Here is a 16,047-nt window from a genome sequence, read left to right as displayed (position 1 = left end):
GGGGCAGCTTGCAGCCGCAGGTTTTTAAGCCAGGGAAGGGGCGGTGCAGACAGCTGGCCTCATCTACTGTGGCTGAAACCTTGGGGCCTTGTCAGGGCTTGTCTGGGGCAGGGGCAAGGCCAGGCCCAAATTGGCTGAAGTACTTCTGCCTGTTCTCTGTTCTGCTCCTCCAGGAAAGGGTCTAGCTTGAATTTCCCCAGTTGGTGGCAAGGGGTTGGGGGTTGAGTCAGAGGTCAGGGTGGCTTTGGGTTGTCGGGCCACAGAGTCTCCTCACTGACCAGGACACTCGGGTGGGTGGAGTGCTGCGATTGCTGAGCCTGGAGAGTTTGCACACTGCCTCTGCATGCACTCTGCCTGGGTTCCAAGTGCTCCGTTTCCAGGTCCAGCCTCAGCACGTTTTCCAACAGGGGCTTGTGCATTTTAGACATTATCGGTTCTGTCTGCTTTGGAGAGGGGGCAGGGCCCTGGGCCCTGGACAAAACTAGCTCCCTGCCCATCTGCCAACCCTTCACTGGCTGCCCAGCCTGAAAGGCAGCGTCTGGGGCTGTTGGGGAGGGGGACACATTCCCCAGAGGCTCCTGGAGAACAGCCTTTGAGGGCTGGGGTGGAAGCTCATTTGAATGAGAATCAGGTCTTTTCTGCCCGTGCGGGTTAGTCTGAACCTAGCGCCAGCTGCGTTGGATGGCGGAGAAGCTCTGTGTGTCTCTCGCCCTCCCTACCTTCCATCTGCATCTGGTGGCCGCCATTAATACCCTGTCCCCAGCCACGGTCGGCCTCCCTTGGTTTCTCCGGCTCTGGGGACCTCCCTGCTCCCAGCTGCGCTGTGGCCCCACCCCGCATGCTCCCTGCCTCTGATAGCCTTGCGTTCAGCTACCATGTGAGTATGGGGACGGGACTGAGGGCCGCACTCAGATCCTCGGGAAGGCCCAGCTAGGGGCCCACACTGCGTCCTCTTTCTCAGGCCTGATGCTGGCTCCCACCGCCCAGGAGCCCCAGCCGGGCTAGGCCCCCTTCTCTTAGCCCTGTTGCTGCTGCTACCCATGGGTGAGAGATGGTCTTTTTCTCTGAGAGCCTTTTGGAGGGGGAGGAGAAATCACCAGGCCTTCCTGGGGGATGGTGTGAGGTGGGGGGAGGGTACCCCTAGGATCTCTACTCAGACCCTGCCCCCTCCTAGTCCCGGCTCCCAGAACAAGTGCCCAGGAGGTACCAGACATGATGCCTCTGCCTGGTTGCTCAGGTGGCAACTGCCACCCACCTACTGGCAATCTGGTTATTGGCCGTGGCCAGAGCCTTCGAACCTCATCCACCTGTGGCCTCCATGGCCCTGAACTCTACTGTGTTGTCGCTAAACTACAGGTAGGGAGAAGGATATGGCCTCTGGAGGTGGTATCTTTGGGTTTTCTTGGGCAAGTTCAGCTCCTGCGGAAGTTCAGTTCATTGCTGTGAAGTTCTGGAGGAGGGTGGGGGCCAACCATGTACTTTCTGCCGAGTAACTCCTCGGGTGCTTCTCCAGGACTCTCAGAATTGCTGCTTTTGTGACTCTCGGGACGGGAAAAGCCATGGCATTGAGAATGTGGTCTCCCGGAGTGACCCTGATGGCAAAAAGACCTGGTGGCAGGCAGAGAGTGGTGAGGGTCCTCGTGTGCCCCTGTGTGCAGGTCTGGGCTCGGGTCAAGGCCTGGCCACTGAGCAGCCCTTGTGGTTACAGGTGTTGAGAATGTCAGCATCCAATTGGACTTAGAAGGTGCCTTTTACTTTACCCACCTCATCATGACTTTCAAGGTGACCCAGTGCCCCTCCCTGAAGGCTTATTCTCTGCCTCCTAACCCTGACCCGATGGCCACCACTGATGGGTGCCCCTGGTGACCTAAGGACCCCCTCTTGCCCCCAGACATTCCGCCCAGCAGCTCTGCTCCTTGAGCGCTCAGTGGACCATGGGCACTCCTGGCATGTGTTCCGCTACTTCGCCCACAACTGCTCAGGCCTCTTTCCTGGGATCCCTCCTGGCCCTGGCCGCAGAGTCAGTGACCTCGTCTGTGACCAGCGTTACTCAGACATCGAGCCTGCCACCGAGGGAGAGGTCAGGCCCAGAGGAAGGAGGGTGGGGCCCTGGCATGAAGCCAGAGGCTCAGGCTTGCTTCTTCCCAGGTAATTTTCCAAGTTCTGGACCCAGCCTTTCTGGCGGAGAACACAACCAACATGGAGATTCAGGGTAACTATCCCACGGTCAGTCCTGGATTCCTTGTGTGTCAGGAAAACCAGAAACCTGCCTGTGGGAGGAGAGATCCTGCCTAAGTTTGTGCACTAGTGGGGCAGAGCGGCAGGCAAACCAGCTCAGCACCCCAGCGATTGTTTCCCAGCCCTGCCGCGTGCTGGTCGCTACTGGGGTCCCTGCTGTGGCTCCCTGTCCATGTCCCGATACTGCTTCCCATACCCGCGCCCAGCGCACAGGGGCCAGCATGCTAGCAGCTTATGTTTCTGCCCCGTCACTGAGGTCCCCATCACTCCTGGCCCTGCCAGACCAATCTTTATCCCCCACCTCTACTCGTATCACACTGTACCCCATAAACTGTCTGTTTTGTGAGCCACTGTCCCTGTTCCCCATCACAGCCCCTTCATGGTCCACTGTCTGCCCTCCCACCCCGCCTTCAGTTCGAACAGTTCAGTTCAGTTCAGTCGTGTCCGACTCTTTGGGACCCCATGAATCGCAGCACGCCAGGCCTCCCTGTCCATCACCAGCTCCCGGAGTTCACTCAGACTCATGTCCATCGAGTCAGTGATGCCATCCAGCCATCTCATCCTCTGTTGTCCCCTTCTCCTCCTGCCCCCAATCCCTCCCAGCATCAGAGTCTTTTCCAATGAGTCAACTCTTCATGTGAGGTGGCCAAAGTACTGGAGTTTCAGCTTTAGCATCATTCCTTCCAAAGAAATCCCAGGGCTGATCTCGTTCAGAATGGATTGGTTGGATCTCCTTGGAGTCCAAGGGACTCTCAAGAGTCTTCTCCAACACCACTCTGCCTTAGTTTACTGCATTCCGGAAGCTGCCACCAGGTGGCGCCAGCGCGTCTCTGGGTGTGACCTCTTCCTTGTAAAATAAATCTTGTTAAAGGACAAGAGAAACATAACATAACCCAGCAGGGCAGCCCAGAACCAGGCCAGGAGAGGGCCAGAACAGGACGACAAACCCTAAAGTAGCTTTTTCTCTATGTTCTACGATCTCCACCCGCCTGACTTCCTTAGATTATTACCACTACTAGGTGTGCATGTGCACACACACACCTTTCACCCTTCTAAGGCCTAGAGGTGTGCTCCTCTGATCAGAAGAAAAGGGACCTCTGACAAAGAGATACAGGAGGTGGCCTTGGCTTGGTAACTGAGTTAAGCTGTGTAGAGAAAGGGGGCTGTGGACCCGTGGAGCCCCAGGGTGGGCCTGGCATCTTCTGGGCAGTGCTCAGTGGAGCAGATAGACAGGGTAACTGTCTTGGAGCTCACATAACTAATGAGATGGGCAGTCAATAAGTACACATACCTCACATGGTTTGGCTGGGTGATGAGCTGATCTCTGAGTCTAGTGATGGGCTGGGGAGTGGGGTCCTTTACTGCACTGGGGAAGCAGGTTTCCCGTATCTAGCGATACTGGAAAGGGGTGTCCAGGGAGCAGTGAGGTGTGCCTGTCTCAGCCCCGGGGTGATAGCAGGTCTGACACAGTGCAGAGGTGGGATAATCGCCACTGGGCTGTGGTCATCCTAAAATGGTATACTCAGGGGGTTAGGGTGGGAGAATCGCACAGTGCAGGTGCTGGAGGAGGTGGCTTCAGTGATGTAGAGAGGGGAGAAATCCCCCCCAATTCCTCCTCCATCTTGGGCATAGAGGGATCACAGCCCCTATGCACCTGAGGGCTCTCCATGTGTCTCCAGAACTCCTGCGTGTGACCAACCTCCGTGTGAACTTCTCCAAACTGCACACACTGGGTGACAGGCCCCTGGGGGGCCTCAAGGGCCACCCCTTCTACTACTACGCTCTCTATGAGCTAGTGATAGGAGGCAGCTGCCTGTGCCACGGCCATGCCTCTGAGTGCAGGCCCGCACCCGGGTCCCCACCCAGCGTGGAAGGCACGGTGAGTGCTCCCGGAGGGGCACCAGTGGCTGGTGGGAGGGTGAGCCGGGGAACCAGGGCCGACTCCTCTTGCCCTCATCCCTGTCAGGTGCATGGCCATTGTGTCTGCCGCCACCGCACCGCTGGTACCCACTGTGAACGCTGCCAGGGCCTGTACCAGGACCGCCCGTGGCAGGCAGCAGAGCCTGGGTACCCCCACGCCTGCCAGGGTAGGTGCCATGGCCTGCTCTGTCTGGCCACACCTGCCATGGGTCAGCCCACTCCATACCCACCTTCTTTGCCCGGCTCCAGAATGCGAGTGCCACGGGCACGCCCGCAGTTGTCACTTTGACATGGCCCTGTATCTTGCATCTGGCAACGTGAGTGGAGGTGTGTGCGATGCATGTCAACACAACACAGCCGGGCGACACTGTGAGCTCTGCCAGCCCTTCTTCCACCGGGACCCCCTGGAGGACCCCCGCTCCCTTCACTCCTGCAAACGTGAGCCCTCCAATCCCCGATCCCAGTTGTGACCCTGATCCTAAAACTTCACATGACCTCTGACCTGACTGTCCCCACGTCTGACCCCTGATCCAGCCTGTGACTGCGACCCTGTGGGTGCCCTGGAAGGGGGTTTGTGTGATGCCTACACAGACGCCACCCGGGGCCTCCTCTCTGGGCAGTGTCGCTGCAAAGTTCACGTCTGGGGCCAGCGCTGCGACTCCTGCCGGCCAGGTCACTATGGCCTGAGCCTCACCCAGTCAGAAGGCTGCCGGCGTGAGTGACCCTCAGTGTGACCCCCCCATCCCCAGGTCCTCCTTGCTGTGTCCCCAGTTACTGCCCTAATAGCCCCCCGGCCCCCGCAGCAGTCTCGTAGCACCCTGACAGCCGTGTGCCCTAGCCTGCAGGTGCGACGCCCGGGGCCGGGGCCCCGGCACTCATGCCTGTGATCCATCCAGCGGTGCCTGTCACTGCAAACGCTTGGTCTCTGGACGGGACTGCAGCCGCTGTCTGGTGAGGCTTGACCCCCTCCCCTCCTTCTGGTCTGACCTTGAATTGGGGTGCTGAGCTTCTAGACGCTGACAAGTACCAGGCTGTAACAAGCGTGACTGCAGACTGAGCCTTGAAGCTAGCCGCCTTGGCTAGCTGAGCCAGCACGGGGGAGCTTTGGGAACAGAATAAGGAAAAGCAGTTAGACGGAGTAGCAGAAGTATGGTGCGCTGAGTTTAAAGGTGTTTCACAGTAAAAGTGGTTGAAGGGGCACTCGGAGCATCCCCTTCTTGTCTCTCCCTGAACATTACAAGTCCTTTAACTTTTATTTTACTCCTGGTTGTGTCCTCATCCTCTTGCCTCGTACCTCCCCTCTGTGGAGCCGTGCAGGAGTCCACCAAGGGCCCCTCTAGCCTTCCCAGATGGACACAGAAGAGCATTCAAGCCCTGAGCTCCCCCGCTCCGGCTTCTTCCTACAATTGGTCCCCGTATACTTCCAGCCCCGAGCTCCTGACGGTCCTCTCCTTGCCCACGTCTTCCTCTCCTTCCTCTCTTACAGCCTGAGTTCTGGGGTCTGAGCGGTGACTCCCTAGGCTGTCGGCCCTGTGACTGTGACTTTGGGGGTGCCTACAGCAACAGGTACAGGGCAGGGCCTGGGGGTCTGGGTCCAGTGGGAAGAGTTGGGAGTCGACTGGGTCCCATCCCCATCCCCACCCTGGCCCAGGTGTTCTGCAGGGCAGGGCCTCTGCCTCTGCCGCCCCCACCTGCACGGCCGCCGCTGCCAGGAACTCCAGTCTGGGTACTTCTGCGCCACCCTCGACCAGGCCACTGCCGAAGCAGAGCATGGCCACAGCCTCCGGCCTGCTGACCCACGGCTGCCTGTGAGTGTCCAGCAGGGGCAGGAGGGAATCAAGGCTCACACCTTGGGGCTAAGGGCAGGGAGAGCATGTCCAGAGAGAGCTAGCTGGAAGAAGAGGCCAGACAGGGTTAGGAAAGTGAGGCAGGTCCAGGTAGGGGTGGAATCAGCATGGTTGGAAGTTTGGTGACTTGAACAGAGTCCATATTCCCACAACAGGTTTTCCCTGGTGGCCCAGTGGTTAGAACTTTGAGGTCTCACTGCTGAGGGTTGTGGGTTCAATCCCTGCTTGGGGAAGTAAGATTCCACAAGTTGCAAGCTGTGGCCAAAAAAAATAAAATAAAATCCCCAGCCAGGACAGTATGGGAGGACACTGACATTTGACTTGCCCCCAGGGAGCCCCTTGGCCTGCTCCCCCCTACTGTCCACCAGCCCCAGGGACCTCCTCCGGTTGGCTCGGGCCCCGACTTTGGAGACAGCGTGACCCTCGCTGTGCCCTCCAACGTGCCAGGCAAGCCCAGTACAGCCACCAGCTGCCCAGGGTAAGGACTCCGAGGGGCAGGGTTGGGTCATAGGTCACTAGGTCTTAGTAGGGAGGGGCCCAAGCCCTGGGGCTATGGGTCACTGGGATCTTAGAGGAATGGGAACCTAAATCCTGAATGTTCTCGGTCCTGGAATGGTCTGGGCCTAGGAGTCTGTGTCTCACATCCAGACCCCAGGGAAGCCCCCGCCCCTGTATCGGGGAGCTGGCTTTGTACTGGGGAGGGGCTCAGACTTCATACATGTGGTGGACGGAGCTGGCCTTTCTCTGCTGGCACCCACAGTGCCTCGTGCCCTGGACTATGACATCGTCCTACGCTATGAGACCCAGGTCAGTGGCATGGTTGCCAGGCAGGTGGGTGGGTGGTGCCAGGTGGTGGGTTGGGGCAGCTCCTTGACTGCTGGCTCCTGATCCTAGGTACCTGAAGTGTGGCAGGCATTAGTCCGGGTCCGTGCCCAGTCGCAGCCCCGCAGTACTCGCTGTGCCCATCCGCTGCCCTCAGAGCAGCTGTTCCAGGCGACCTTGACCCATGTGCACAGGTAGGCTGAACCCTGTGACCCCTAAACCAAGACCCTATTATGTAGCCAACATATTTGCAGCAATACCCAGACGAAGTGGGAAACGTCCAACATGTTACATGTTCAGTTGATAAATCGTGTCCGACTCATTTGCAACCCCATAGACTGTAGCCCGCCAGGTTCCTCTGTCCTTGGAATTTTCCAGGCAAGAATACTGGAGTGGTTTGCTATGCCCTCCTCCAGAAGATCTTCCCAGCCCAGGGGTCAAACCTGCGTTGCCTGCCAATGCAGGTTCTTTACCACTGAGCCACCATGTTCTATGATGTGTTAGCCACTGAAGCTAACACGTCATAGAACATTCAAAACAGGGGCCTAATGTAAAACAGGGCAGGGTTTAGTTCCACCTTGATCTTTCTTCATTGCTCGTATGATGAAACACCGGACCCCGTGTCTGCACAGTGGAAACGGAGCGTTCCTGGACTGCATGGTCATGACCTCCTCAGCCCACCCTTACTCCTCTCCCCTGTCCCTGCAGAGCCGTGGTTCTTTCCAGACCGTTCTGCTTTGAACCTGGAACACGCTACTCTGTGACCCTGAGGCTGTGGCGGACCAAGGAGGGACGGAGACCCGAGGGAGGCACAATCCTCCTGGATTCAGTGAGATCCTAGGGGCTCCCCACCGCATCTGGGGGAGACACAAATTATAGCAGGACAGTGTGGGTGCAGCAGGTCCAGGGACAGGGAGTCATGGAGGCCTAGAGTTGCACCAAGAGGACTGAGGTAGGTGGAGAGAGGGAGGGAGGAGGATCCAGGCGGGGGGAATGCCTGTGCCAAGGGTCGAAGGTGAGCCAGGCAGGCACCAGGCCGCACAACACCTTGTGGGCCAGAGGAGGGGCTTGTCCTGGGGAAGTGGGAGCCCTGGAAGGGATTGGAGCAGGGAAGACGTTGTTAGAGGGTGGCTGCTGCAGTGATTCGGAGCGAGGGTGCCATTGCCTAGATTGGTTTGGGGCCACTGATGTTGTGTGAGTTTCAGTCATATTCAACTCTGCGACCCCATGGAATTCTCCAGGCAAGAATACTGGAGTGGGTAGCCGTTCCCTACTCCAGGGGCTCTTCCTGACCCAGGGATCGAACCCCAGTCTCCTGCATTGTAGGCAGATTCTTTGCTGTCTCAGCCACTAGGGAATCCCTGGGGCCATTGGAGAGGAAAGAGAAATAGACTCAACAGAGAAACAGGAAAGCGGCAGGAAGGGGCTGTAAAGGCCAACATGTATACAAACGGAAGTTCCAGCGCAGGTGTGAGTGAGTGGCATGGGGCTTACTGCCCCCTGCCCTCCACTCTCTACCCTCCTACTAGGTCGTGCTCCTGCCACAGGTTGGAGAGTTGCCTGGACTGAGGTCCGTGGACCCTGGGGCCCCGGGCCGCTTACAGGAACTCCACGAGGCAGGCTGCCTGGAGGCAGCGAGGGTGAGCCCACCCCGAAGCATGCCTGAGGCCTGCGCCCGCCTCTCCTGCAGCATCTCAGCCCTGCTCCATGGAGGTGGCCTCGGTGAGCGTGTGGCCATGGCTGCAGGGGGACTGGAGGATGGGGCTTGCAGTGGGCCCCGCAGGGTTCATCTGACCTTGCCATCTCTCCTGGCAGCGTGTGAGTGCCACCTACAGGGTTCACTGAGCACCGAGTGTGCCCCACTGGGGGGGCAGTGCCCCTGCCGCCCTAACATCACGGGTCGTACCTGTGACCGCTGCCTGCCTGGGACATTTGGCCTTGGGCCCACCGGGTGCCGTGGTGAGCCTTCAGGGCCCATGGGTGTGGGATCTGGGACCAGCATGTCATTTCTCTATGTGGCTTGATCGCCTTGTCACTTCCCAGACTGCCGCTGCCACCCTGAGGGGGCTGCCAGTGCCATCTGTAACCCTACAAGCGGGCAGTGCACGTGTCGGGCAGGCCGCGCTGGTCGCCGCTGTGACCGCTGCCTCTCTGGCCGGTGGGGCTTCCCACGCTGCCAGCCCTGTGCCTGCAATGGACATGCCGAGTCGTGCCACCCACTCACAGGCGTCTGCCAGGACTGCCGCGGAGCCACCACGGGCCGGCACTGTGAGAGGTGAGGCTGCACTGGAAGGGTTGGGGAGGGGTCAGGATGAGGGGCTAGGCCCCGCTCCATGTGCCACTGCCCCCAGGTGCTTGGACGGCTACTATGGAGACCCCACCCTGGGCTCAGGCCAGCGGTGCCAGCCCTGCCCCTGTCCTGGGCACCCTGGCTCAGGCCTCTATCATGGGACCTCCTGCCATATGGACAGCACCAGTGGACGTGTCCTGTGCCTCTGTGCCCCCGGCTATGCAGGTGAGGCACGGTTGGCAGTGACCAACCCACAGCCCCGCTCACTTGTTCACAGTCCTGTTAGATCCACAGAGCAAATCTCTGCCAGTGCCACCTGTGTGTTTGAGCTACAGGCTGGGCTCCTCTCTTCAAGGAGTTCCCATTCTTCTTTTCTGGCTGTGCTTGGTCTTTGTCGTGATGCACAGGCTCAGTAGGTGCAGTGAAGGCTTTTCTAGTTGTGGCCCGTGAGCTTAATTGCCTTGGGACATATAGAATCTTAGTTCCCAGATCAGGGATTGAACCCACGTGCCCTGCATTGGAAGGTGAATCCTTTACCATTGGACCACCTGGGAAGTCCCGGGAGTTCCCATTCTTAATGAATTAGAGGCGTGAAACTTGTAGGCCAAGAAGATGGGCCACAAGATTGGCATCTACCCCAGGTCACACTGTGGGTCACAGCCCAGGTTGTGGCAGAGAGAGAGTCATGGGTTAGGGGACAGTGTGAACGTCTGGAAGAATTATCCCGGGAGTTAGACTGTGTCAAGGGCCTGGCCCGGCCCACGAAGGCCACGGGAGCCCAAGGTAAGGCCAAGGTAGATGGGCCACAGGTGAGGGTGGGGCAAGGCTGGGCCAGGAGGAAGGGAATAGGTGCCTTTGCTTGTGTGTATCTGGGGGGCCAGGAGGCTGACGGACCCCACCTCAGCCAGTGGAGCCCCGAGCCACCCCTTTGTCGTTCCCATCCCGTACAGATGTCTGTCCTATCCTCTGCCCTCCTGGCTGGATGGCAGACTTTTTGGCTGGTTAAGTGGGACTCAGAGGCCCTGAAGGTATAGGAAGATGCCTAAAATACCCACCTCTCACTTCGATCCACTCCAGGCCCCCTCTGTGACCGCTGCTCCCCCGGCTACTTCGGGCACCCCTGGCCTGGAGATGACCCCAGAAGGAGTCCCTGCCGGCCCTGCCAGTGCAACAACAACATTGATCCCCGTGACCCAGCTGCCTGCGACCCCCACAGTGGACATTGCCAGCGCTGTCTGCACCACAGCCACGGTGCTGGGTGTGCCCACTGCCGGCCTGGCTTCTACGGCAGTGCCCTGCGCCCAGGGGGCTGCCGGCGTGAGTGTGTGGGTGGGGTGGATGAGGGCGTCCCCAGGTGGGGGAGGGGTGGATTCGCGTTCCTCAGCCCCTGTCAAGCCCTTCCTGTCCCCAGGCTGCAGCTGTGACCCCCGGGGCACCAGCCCTGTGAGGTGCCCACCTGAGGCTGAAGCCTGCTTCTGTGACCCGGTCAGCGGGCAGTGCCCTTGCCGCCCCCACACACTGGGGCGGGACTGTAGCCGCTGTGCCCCCCTCTTCTGGAACCTCGGGGGGCCCCGGGGCTGTGAGCCCTGCAGCTGCCACGCCCGACACACTTTGCAGCCAGGGTGTCACCCAGTGAGTCAGCCCGTGTTGCGCGTAGCACGTAGCCATGGCTGGGTGTGAGTGCATGTCTGTGCCTGTGAAACGGTGTGACTTAGGGCCGGTGCGAGTGTTAATGTGACCGCCAGCAGAGGTGTGCAGGGCTATGAACAGCTGTGTATCTGTGCTCTCATGTGACGTGAGCTGTGAGCAAACCTGAGACCACACGGGTCCAACCCCATTCGTTTGGTGCCTGAAGGAGACGAGGTCTGAAGTGTGCTCTCGGGTCCCTGGTGCGGACAGGGTGGGAGTCAGGGAGTCAGAGGGCATGGAGACGGCGGGGCGCTCGACTCAGGACACACAGGGGCCTGTCAGGAGATGAGAACCCAGAGGGCCCGCTGGGGGACGGTGGGAAAGTGGGGGCCGGCCTGGGGCACAGACCAGAGGCAGAAGGAGAGGAGGAGCCTGCCGCCAAGCACAAGTGTGGGTACTGCCAGGCTGGGACAGGGCTGAGGGGCGGCACCAGTGTGCTGCTCTGGGCCCTCTTGCCCTTCTCCCTCCCTTGTTGTTTCACTGCCTGGCCACACTCTTTTCCCTCAGGTCACAGGTCAGTGCCCCTGCCGGGCAGGATTTGGGGGCCGCACGTGCTCCCGGTGTCGGGATGGGTACTGGGGTGACCCGGAGCGGGAGTGCAGAGGTGAGTGGGGCGCGCTGGTTCACATGCCTTACCACCGCCAGGGGTGAGGCCGTCTTGGCAGGGCCCTTGGAGTGGGGTGGCGGGAGCAGGGGAACCCTGGGCTTGACCTGAGGGAATGCACAACATGTTCATGGCTGTTTCCTCCAAAACTTAAAGTAATAGTCGTGAAAACTGTTACAGGGGAAGAGTGTAGGCAAGGCCATGTCAGGTGGGTCTGTGGAGCAGACATGCTGGGTGGTTCTCTCCTGACCCCACCTGCCAGTCTTGACCCGAGCTGACCCCAGCCTGGGCTGCAGAGCCCCTGGAGCCCCAGGCTGTCTTCCTGCCCAAAGGCGGCCACTCGGGATGGCCCCTCTGGCCTTGGTAGATGCCAATACACCTGGCTGTCCGAGCAGCGGCTTAGGAGAGACCGCCACGCTCACGCAGGGCGATTCTCCTCTTCCAGGCTTGGTAGGAGTGGGGCTGGGGTGAGCGCCACCTGCTCCCTGCCCTGACCCTGTCTCTCGGCACAGCCTGTGCCTGTGACCCCCAGGGCTCCATCTCGCCCAGCTGTGACCCACACACAGGCACCTGCCGCTGCCGAGAGGGCATCTCAGGGCCGAGGTGCCAGGCGTGTGCCCGTGGCTCCATAGGCGGCTTCCCACACTGCACGTCCTGCCCTCCCTGCTTCGCCTCCTGGGACCAACACCTGGCTCCCCTCCAGCTGCATCTGGACACCGTGGCCCATGAGGTGGCCGCCCTGCGCCAGGGCATGCCTGGCTGGGGTGCTGGGCGCCGGGGAGGACAGCTGCAGGCTCTGGAGGGTAAACTCCAGCAGGCCCAAACACTCCTGGAATCGCCTTCCCCCACCAGAGGGCCCCTGCGACAACTTACAGAGTGGATCACTGGACTCAGGCAAGGGGTCTGGGGTCATTAGGGAGGAGGGCTCCAGCTGGCCTCCCAGGGTCAGGGACTCAGACGGTCTCTGCCTGGCTATCTGAGTCCTGGGTTCGGGAGTGAGGTGAATCCTCTGGAGTGAGGAGACAGGGGGAAAAGGGCATCTCTGGCCAGGCTGATAGTCCATCTTCCCGCAGGACAGAAAGAACCACATTGGCCCAGACACTGTGGGTCACAGCCGAGGTTGTGGCAGAGAGAGAGTCATGGGTTAGGGGACAGTGTGAACATCTGGAAGAATTATCCCGGGAGTTAGACTGTGTCAAGGGCCTGGCCCGGCCCACGAAGGCCACGGGAGCCCAAGGTAAGGCCAAGGTAGATGGGCCACAGGTGAGGGTCGGGGCAAGGCTGGGCCAGGAGGAAGGGAATGGGTGCCTTTGCTTATGTATCTGGGGGGCCCAAGGAGGGTGACGGACCCCACCTCAGCCAGTGGAGCCCCGAGCCACCCCTTTGTCGTTCCCATCCCCTACAGATGCCAAGGCCCAGGTCTCCTCAGCTGCCCTGCTTTCTCAAGAGGCCCTGCGTACAGTCCAGGTCATGGCCACACTTGGAGGACCAGACAGCCTCCTGGGACAGGCCCAGGAAGCCCGGCAGTGGACAGAGCAGCTACTGTGGGCAACGGGCCGGCCCAGAGGGCCAGCTGTGTTGCGGCTGAAATTGAAGGGGCTGGTCGACAGGGTCCAGAGGTTGAGCCCTCGGCTTCGGGCACTGGTAGACAAAGCTGGAGTGGTGGGTGGAAATATGGGTCACTGGGGGATGTTTTGCCAAGGAGAGGACTCTCCTGGGACTAAACTGAATGTAGGGCCGTTCAAGATCCAGACACAAATTCCTCACTGGGACCCCAATCTTGTTGGCAGGGATGCAGGGGTCGGGGACCTGGGCTGGCCCGTGTTCCTGTGCCCTCGGGTGTTCCCTCTTACCCTGGGACCCTGCTTACCTCCCAGTGGGCTCTCATTGCCTCCCGTAACTCCTCCCGTAGCCTGGACATAGCAGTCATCACCTTGGAGCAGTGCCAGCATCTGGTACAGAGCCGTGGGGTCTGTGGAGGGGGGCCTGGGGGAGTCACAGGGTATGAAGGCTTGGCCATGGGCTCACAAGAGACACATTCCACATATGGCCCACCCCTACCAGCTACGGCAGACCCAGGCCACGGCAAGCTCCACAGGAACCCAGGCCTGGGAGGCGTGGCGGCGTGCAAGGGGGCCCTGGGGCGTGGCCACCGTGTCTCGTGTGCGGGCAACTGTGCAGGCCATCCAGCATTTCCTCTTGGGTACATGTCTGCTTGTTATATGTCTGTTCACTGCTGAGGGCAGGGGCAGGTGGGTCTCCAGGACCCTGCTAGGGTACTCCTAGAATGAGGGAGACTTGTCAGGGCTGACCAGGGGTCCAGGGGGAGCATTAGTGTGCTAGCGAACGTTGAACAGGCTAGACCTAGGGGTCAGGAGGACTTGATTTGTAACGTTTGTCAAATTTGAAACGTTTGTTTCCACGGTATGAGTAATTACCATCATGACTGATATCCGCCTACCTATTATTTAACAACTGGAGGAGGAAATGGCAACCCACTCCAGTATTCTTGCCTGGGGAATCCCATGGACAGAGGAGCCTGGTGGGCTGCAGTCCATAGGGATCACAAAGAGTTGGACATGACTGAGTGACTGAACACACACACACACATCATTTAACAAGTGCTTAATATACCTGAAAGTGTAACAAGTTGCTCTTGGAAGCCTCTAGCATGAGCTTCCCAGATGGCTCAGTGGTATAGAATTCACCTGCCAGTGCAGGAGACATGGGTTCAGTCCCTGGGTCGGGAAGATCCCCTGGAGGAGGAAATGGCAATCCATTCCAGTATTCTTGCCTGGAGAGTCCCATGGACAGAGGAGCCTGGTGGGCTCCAGTCCATGGGGTCACAAAGAGTTGGACATGACTGAGCATGCACACAGCCTCTAGTCATATCAGAGGCAGTGAGAGGTTAGGGTCAAGGCTCGTTAAGTCAAGGATCAGAGTTCACATCCAGGATCCCAACCTCCATCCCCACAGCTGAAGGTGCGGATGCTGTGAGCGTAGAGCTGGTGGCATGGCGTGGGCTGGTGGTGCCCGTTCCCCAAGATGGGGCAGCGGGCCTTGCCTTCCGGCTGGATCAGATCCAGGGTGCCCTCCCTGCACCAGATGCCGTGGGTCAGGAGCTGCCCAAAGCTGAAGGTGTCCTCCATCAGGCACAGCAGACCAGGTGAAGGGCCAGGAGGCTGGTTGTAGAGGTCAGAGGGTGGGGAGGAAGGGAATGCCGGACTGATTGCCTACATCCTTCAGGGCGGGTACAGCCAGGGCTCTGCACCAAGCGTTGGATTTGGAGGGAGTGCTGGCTGAGGCGGGAACTCATGCAAGGGCTGCAGAGCAAGGGCTGCAGGTGGTGAAACAGAGACTTCGGGGTCTGGAGGCCAGTGTACAGGAGGTGATCCGCGCTCTGCCCCCCATTCCCTTCAGCTCCCTCTTACCTCTTGTTCAGAGGCTGCTATCTCTATTCTTCCCCTGAGATCCTTGACCTATTCTGATAACACAAGGCTAAGTACCCTGCCCTGCTGTGACCTCTTTGTGATCCCGATCTCCGCCCCAGGTGGCCAGCCACCTGGCCCAGGTTGCACTGGCAGGGGATGTGACGCCAGTGCTGGGATATCTGTCCGGTGGACCTGCAGCTCTCAGGACCTGTTTGGCCCTGACTCAGCGGCAGGCCCGGGAGGCAGAAGAGCAAGCCACGCATGCCCTGGGCGTGGCCGGGAGCCTGGGCCAGGTAAGATGGGAAAAGTGGGCTTGAGGGTCTCAGGGACCCCTGTGTAGTAGCATGAATCAGAGTTTAGGTGGGACTGGGCTACACTGGGCTGAGGCAGGGTCTCAGTTCTAAAGCCCCCCTTCCCCCCGGGAACTTCAGGGGCCAGTGTGTTTGGGATTGTAGGGTCCAGGGGGGTGGGCTTTCAGAGCCAGCCCTGCCCTAGGAACTGCAGGTGGCCCAGCTGGGTGTGATGGAGTTGCAGGAGGGCTCGGAGAGCCTTGTGGCCACGGTGCAGGATGCAGGAGAGCGGGCACACCGGGCGCGAGCTGAGGCCCGAGAGCTGCTAACGCTGGTACAGAACAGCTGGAGAAGACTGGAGGGTATGTGGCTGGGCCATGGTGGGTGGGTATGGGGGGTGGTCAGGGTCAGAGTTGGAGGGATGGTGTAGGAGGGTCAGGGCTGGATCCAGGTTGGCTCCATATTCATATGAGGATCAGGCTGGGGTCAAAGTCCAGAACAGAGGGGTCAAATGTTGATTAGTGTTAGAGCTTATTTAGGGCTGGGATCAGAGTCAGGGTCTTGATGGAGATGAGGACCAGGGTCAGAGATTAGGGCCAGAGGTCAGAGCCTGGCTCAGATGACCTTAATCCCCAGGGTTGGAACGCCGCCTGGCTCAGAACGAGGAGGCACTGGGCAAGAAAGTGGCCACCTTGTGGGCCCTCGAGCAGCGGGCAGCAGAGCTACTGGGCCACATGCGGCTGTGGGCCAGGGCATATGCCACCTGCTGACTTCGGTCTGACTCCGAGTGAGCCCACAGTGACCCAGGAATCCCCTGACCTTGAGAGCCCAGAAACACCAGAGTGCCTGCTGACCCGGAGTGATCCATGTGACAGCATGTTGTTTAGTGGTCCTCTGACCTTGACAAATAGGAAGG

The 16,047-nt window shown here is 59.7% G+C and overlaps 1 protein-coding gene across 1 annotated transcript; it reads left to right on the top strand.

Annotated features, from left to right (window-relative positions):
- Positions 1 to 681: 681 nt before the first annotated feature.
- LOC128045013 (laminin subunit beta-2-like) lies at positions 682 to 15,901 on the top strand. Its single transcript, XM_052637473.1, is given in 35 exon segments — positions 682 to 782; positions 962 to 1,044; positions 1,175 to 1,356; positions 1,514 to 1,628; positions 1,709 to 1,782; positions 1,892 to 2,080; positions 2,149 to 2,212; positions 3,918 to 4,117; positions 4,205 to 4,325; positions 4,408 to 4,596; positions 4,693 to 4,872; positions 4,997 to 5,109; positions 5,645 to 5,724; positions 5,810 to 5,966; positions 6,337 to 6,483; positions 6,633 to 6,812; positions 6,900 to 7,021; positions 7,536 to 7,656; positions 8,357 to 8,549; positions 8,643 to 8,786; positions 8,871 to 9,102; positions 9,179 to 9,342; positions 10,195 to 10,434; positions 10,529 to 10,749; positions 11,314 to 11,410; positions 11,923 to 12,304; positions 12,484 to 12,647; positions 12,816 to 13,157; positions 13,160 to 13,365; positions 13,475 to 13,613; positions 14,387 to 14,576; positions 14,657 to 14,798; positions 14,961 to 15,134; positions 15,337 to 15,493; positions 15,768 to 15,901. Coding segments are annotated over 35 exon segments (5,739 nt in total).
- Positions 15,902 to 16,047: the final 146 nt, after the last annotated feature.

The sequence above is a fragment of the Budorcas taxicolor genome, chromosome 1 (assembly GCF_023091745.1).
Source record: "Budorcas taxicolor isolate Tak-1 chromosome 1, Takin1.1, whole genome shotgun sequence".
NCBI classification, from domain to species: domain Eukaryota; kingdom Metazoa; phylum Chordata; class Mammalia; order Artiodactyla; family Bovidae; genus Budorcas; species Budorcas taxicolor.
Note: the sequence above shows the minus strand (reverse complement) of the source record. Positions and strands in the feature narration are given on the sequence as shown.